This window comes from Cebus imitator, unplaced genomic scaffold (assembly GCF_001604975.1).
Source record: "Cebus imitator isolate Cc_AM_T3 unplaced genomic scaffold, Cebus_imitator-1.0 Scaffold99, whole genome shotgun sequence".
Lineage (NCBI taxonomy): Eukaryota > Metazoa > Chordata > Mammalia > Primates > Cebidae > Cebus > Cebus imitator.
Window position 1 is genome coordinate 5716992 of NW_016107414.1, and position 6000 is coordinate 5722991.

The 6000-nt window shown below is 46.9% G+C and overlaps 1 protein-coding gene across 1 annotated transcript; it reads right to left on the reverse strand.

The window, feature by feature from the left end:
* Positions 1 to 54: 54 nt before the first annotated feature.
* Positions 55 to 5351, reverse strand: FABP1 (fatty acid binding protein 1). The gene is made up of 4 exons (XM_017536664.2): positions 5176 to 5351; positions 3237 to 3409; positions 1536 to 1628; positions 55 to 166 (listed from the first exon to the last, which is right to left on the reverse strand). Exons 1-4 carry the CDS (start codon positions 5240 to 5242, stop codon positions 116 to 118), a joined length of 384 nt encoding a protein of 127 aa, XP_017392153.1. The 5' UTR covers positions 5243 to 5351; the 3' UTR covers positions 55 to 115.
* Positions 5352 to 6000: the final 649 nt, after the last annotated feature.

Sequence of the window (6000 nt, forward strand, 5' to 3'; positions counted from 1 at the left end):
GTGACCAATAGCACCATTAATGAAAAGCCATAGGGAAGAAAAAACATTTTATTTAAAAAAGTTCACTTTATTACGTTAATTTTACGCACTAAAACAATATGAAATGCAGACTTGTTTAAATTCTCTTGCTGATTCTCTTGAAGACAATGTTGCCCAGTGTCATGGTCTGAAAGCCAGAAAAGAAATTATGAAATGTTCATCCGATGTTGCATTGTAAAAAAAAACAAAATAAGCTTAAAAAATAGCACCAGATATGTTGGCATATGAAACAATTCAAAAATCCATCTGGTTTTCTGTAGGGCAGGAGGAAGGGTTGGCAATTTTTTCCAAAATCCTATGCCAAGTCTTTTTCACTTCTCCTCCCCACCTGGAAAGTCCTCCTGCCTTTTACTGAATTCCTTTCTACATCGACAGCTGTTATAGCAAGACCATCCAAACCAGCCCAATCCAATTTCTCAAAGTTTCATGGAGTACCTAGTATACACAAAATACATGTTGAGCACCAAGGATATATGTACATGGACACAATGAGGCACACAGCCTGGAAGGCAGTGGGTAGTACCTAATTGTCCTCCTAGAGCTGTGAAGCTTATAAAAACAGTGGATGCATCAGGTTTGTTTTTTAAGGATGTTCCCTCCGCCCCTGCCAATTCTCCTGAATAATTCTTCTGGAATGACACAGCATGTCATCAGGGTGAAAAGGAGCCCCTTAGCTTCAGCAGCAATGCAATGGTTGCTGCTTGATGGGTTCAAGCCCTGGGTCTATCATTTGTTAGCTGATGACTTGGACAGGTCAACCTGTCTATTGAATCCCTCATCCAGCCTCCCACAAGGAGACAGGAGGATTAGGTGAGATGGAGTCTATCAAAGGGTATTGGCCAGACTCACTACAGGACAGCTCATCTCCTGCTCCCTTGCTCTCCTGAGAATGTGCTGGCGGGGAGCTGGAGACTACAGATTAGGTGGGTGATGCTTACACTCTATGTAGCTTAAGAATTTTTCCATTTGAACAGAGTGATGACAGCTCCCTGAGGCAGGGTTCTGTTGTTTGTGACTCCCTAAAGCATATATTGGGGGCAAAGAAGAATCAGGGAGACATACCTGCAGGAGAAACACTGTACTGTTCACCCCCAAATAGAGGATAGGACGTGGTTGGCAGCCAGGCATGAAGGCTGACTGAATAACTGGACTGTGCCAGGCCTGTAAGCTGCCATAATATCGCCATGAATGGGATCCTTTTTATAAATGCTAAATGGACAAAGGCATTTATGAAGCACCCTGGACATGCAGGGCAGGTGGAAGCCTCTGTGGCTGGTTGGTTAGTGCTGAGCAGAATGAATTAGTGACAATGTGTGTAAACTGCCTGGGACATTATGGATCTGCAGTAAGTTACAGCGGATACTGACCACAGGAAAGAAGTTGGGGGGTTGGAGGGTGGAGAGGTGGGGTTAGGGTTTGTGAACTGTTCCCCATCCTTCACCTTTCCTCTCCCCTCAAGCACTGGGAGCCACACGCTCAGAGCACCATCAACTTACACTGGTGATTATGTCGCCGTTGAGTTCGGTCTCAGACTTGATGTTTTTGAAAGTTGTCACCAGTTTATTGTCACCTTCCATTTGAACCACTGCCTGCAGGAAACAGAGAGGTAGCCTGTGATGAAGAGGTGGTGGGGGGCAAGAGCCTTGCTAATGAAGTTGGTTCTTCTGCACAGGTCTCAGCTCATATCAACCAAAATGCTCTGGTTCCTATGCTCCCGAGCTTCCAGTTCTCTGGCTCTAAAGAGAAGCGAGGGCATTTAAGAACTAAATAAAATGTCAGGACTTCTTTTGTCTTATGGCATGTAATCTAGAAATGACCATGGAACACCTAAGTGGCCCCAAATACAAATGCTAAAATCAAATCAAGTAAAATCTCAATTCTCCCAAGCTAATGGAGGGAGGTAGTGGCAAAATTCAAAATATTGACCAGTAGAGAATACATATTTTCCTTTGGTATGTATTCTTCTTCTTTCCTTTTTTTTTAAATTGAGGTGGGGTCTTGCTATGTTTCCCAGGCTGGTCTTAAAATCCTGGGCTCAAGCAGTCCTCCCACTTTGGCCTCCCAGAGTGCTGGGATTGCAGGCATGAGCCACCATGCCCAACCAGGTATGTATTATTCTTTCCAGAATGTTAATCTTTCCTATTGTGGCCTCTTTCCAAGCCCTTATACATTCTGGAAGAGATGACAGGAACCCAGCAGGGAGCAGAAGACCCTGGACAACATTAAACATTTTGCCTCCAAAAAGAAAATTTGGAAAAGGCCCCTGGTTAAATCCCTTGACCATGAACACATCAAGACAATTTTCCTCCTAAAATCATCCTGACTTGTAATGTTCTAATTGGAGAGGCAGAAATAAAGAGTGACCAGAAGAGATAAAAAGATGAACATGCCCAGCCCAATGCACAGAGCTGTCTGCGGGACGGGGGTGAGGGTGGGGGGAGTGGGGGGAGAAGAGGGGTGCAAGGGCATGGAGTGTTTCAGAGGGAGGAGGAGACAGTCACTCCCATTGCTGGGATCCCCCTGCCACTGTCTGCCAATCACTCACACAGCCCACACCCAGCTCTCATTGCACACCTTGAGTTGTGCCCAGCAGAAGTGATGCTGCCCTGCCCACTGCCTTCAGTCTAGGGGGGTTGACTGTTCTTATTTTACAGATGTGGTGGCTGAAGCCAGGGACTTTGTGACCACCCCTGAAGGCTGGGCCTGAGCACCTGCCTGGGACCCTGGTATTCTGGTGTTGCCAGCACCTCCTTCAGGAAGTCTCTCCCCATTGCCACTAGCTCTAGGTTCAGTGAAGGCCAGTTGACTTTGGGTTCAGTTAAGGGTTTTTCACAAACTCCCATTTGCCCCCCTCCTGGGCCCTGCTTAGAGGACTGTTAGTGCCAGAAGCACTGAGCCTGGGAGAACCTGAGACTTAGAATCCTGCTCTATGCCTGGCTCCCCCATATCCTCCATGTGGGAGAACTCAGACTTTGGGGACTGGAACACCCCACAGACAGTCCCTGGGAAGTGGAGAGCAGCTTCCCTATGAGATTCTTCCCTAAGAACTGTCTTTTTCTCTCTGCCTCTCCCACATGGGAGGTGGGTTCAGAGATGGGGTATCTGTGGGTGGAATTGTGAGGTTTCAGCCTTGAGGAAGGAGGCCCCAGGGCCAGGTTCCAGGGAAAGTTCTGACAGCAGAAGGGATGCTCTCCTACCTTGACCTTCTCCCCTGTCATTGTCTCCAGCTCACATTCCTCTCCCAGGGTGAACTCGTTGCTGATCACTTTGGACCCAGTGGTGATGGTGAGCTTGAAGTGCTTCCCGTTCTGCACGATTTCTGACACCCCCTTGATATCCTTCCCCTTCTGGATGAGCTCGTCTGGCAGACCTGGTGGAAACCATCTGAGGTTTAGAGACGGGCAGAGGTGTGAGTTTCATGACCGTGGTAGGTAGAGGAGAGAAATGTTATGGCATGGAGGGGCAGAGAAGGGCACCGGTTTCCCCAAGGGGCCACAGAAACTCACTGGGGGCTTGTGAGCAGCATGGGCTATGGCCTCAGGAAGGAAGGGACAGTGGCCTAGTCTGGCCTGCTGCTATCTTGCCAGTCAGTTTATAAAAAGGACACTCTTGTGATGATGAGCATTTTTTCATATGTTTGTTGGCTGCATAAATGTCTTCCTTTGAGAAGTGTGGACGCAGCAAACCACCATGGCATGTGTATACCTATGTAACAATCTTGCACAATCTGCACATGTACCCCAGAACTTAAAGTATTAAAAAAAAAAAAAGGACATTCTTCTGGCCCAAAGAACTGTTCCTCTTGTAAGTACCCTGGTTCTCGTTCACTCTCCTTCTCATTCCCTCCTCCTTTGATGACTTTGCTCTTGGAGTATGAGCATTTCATTGCTGATACCCAGGGTGACCAGAGAGTCGATCTTCCAAGCTAGGTCCCTCCTGAGAGTGACAGGGGAACTGCCGATAATTGTGACAGGTCAACACACACAAAGCAGTGCTGTGCCAGGCAAGCCTGTGTCCACCTCTGCATTCAAGACTCTGGAGGAAGATGTACCAGAAATCCCTTGCCCTGGCATAGAGCTTTACAAATTTCAGAACTTGTCTACACTGTTACATAAATTGAGGTTCACAAAAATTACGTGAGTGGACAGTGAATATGGAGAGTCCTGTTGCATGAGTGAGAGATTCGACACACAGAGGTGTCATGACTTGCCTGCAGAAGATCCAAGCTCTCTGGCAACGCTGAAGGTCCTCCTCTCCCTGCCCCTGCAGTCTTCGGCACTCTTCTCATTCTTGGCACCCTCCCTTGCCATACAGAGGGACCCCTTTGCCTGTAGGGGTCCCTCTGCCTGGAGCCCCTTGGGGCACACCTGCTCATCTTCCAAGGCTCAACCTGAGCCTTCTCTTTACCTCCACCGAGCCATCCCCCTATGCCCTCCGTGAGTCTCACTCTCCTGTACATGACCCTGGGAGGCACAGGGGTTAAAGCAAGGTCTCTGAGAACCAGTGCCTGCTTCTATTCCTAACTTAAACACTTCCTACTTGCATGACCTTGGTTGTGATTACTAAATGTTTCTAGGCTTCCATTGCCTCAACTGTAAGGTGGGAAGATAATGGTACCCAACTTAGTGTTTTGGTGAGGAATAAATGAGGTATTGCATATCCCATGGTCAGCACGGTCACCTGGCACAGTCAGCCAGCGCTCCATATACCTTAGGGAATGCCTTATTACCTTCATTTCTTCTCTTCTCCCTCTAAACCTTGGAAATGTAGCTCATGATCATGTCTCTCTGATATCTATCCAGCACAGTGTTCAGTGTGTGGTTGGCCTTGAATCACTGTTTGTTTGAAGAATGAATAACTGCAGGAATAGGATCATGCAATGAAGTGCCAACGACATGGCCATCAATCCAGACCACACCCTAGTTCAGTGCTCTTTCCACTTCCCTATGGGGTGGGCTTGTGCAGTGAGGACTCGCTGCAAATAACTCCAGAAGTCAGTAAAATGCCCCCCTAGTTTCAGTATATAGCCTGAATCTCTCCCCCCATCTCAACATCCAGACCCTGAGTAGCCACTGCTGGTGGGGCCAGACCCTCATTGCTGTGACCCACAGCTTTGCCATTCAGTTCAGCACTCACCAATTGCCTTCATGAAGGGTTCAAAGTTTTCCTGGCTTTGCAGTTGGTACTTGCCGGTGAAGTTCATGGTGGCGATAGAGCTCCCTCTCCACGACTGATCTGCAGCTCTGCCGAACAGACTGTCCACTGTGGGCTGTTTTATAGGGGGCTCCCTTCCCTTCGAATAGCAGCCAGAGGTCAGCGGCTGTCAACTCCTTTATGGCCAGGTTCAAACATTAACTCCTGAGAGCAATGGTCAATGATAAAGAACAGGATGGGCACAGCAGAGGTTTGTTGTAATTCAGCAAACATTAATGAATATCAGTCAAGCACAAAGCCCTATGGCCCTGCAGCCTTTTAGTGACTCTCCACTTCCCATGAAATGTGTGTGTATATGCATGTATATGTGTATGTATGCACACGTGTGTATATATATGCGTGCATACATACATGTGTTCATATGTGTTTACATTTGTGTTTATAGATATGTATTATGTACATAAAGATGTATGAATGTGCATATATGTAATGCATATGTGTATACGCATTATGTATATATGTGTTTATATATGTCTATACACATACGCACACGTGTGTGCGTGTGTTTGTACACACAGAAAAATACCAAAGAATTCCTTTGAACTCAAAACCTCACTTTATTTACATAACCTTATGATGTCTTCTCATCCCAATTATTATATAAACTTAATTTTTAGAGTTGTCATCAGCTGCTAGTGCTATTTTGTATTCTGGGAATTCCTCCTGGATGACTCTAGGCTCCCCTGCAGTCCTGTTTGAGGTGTTAAAGCAGTCCATGCTAAATGGCAGGTGTAAAACATTGGAACC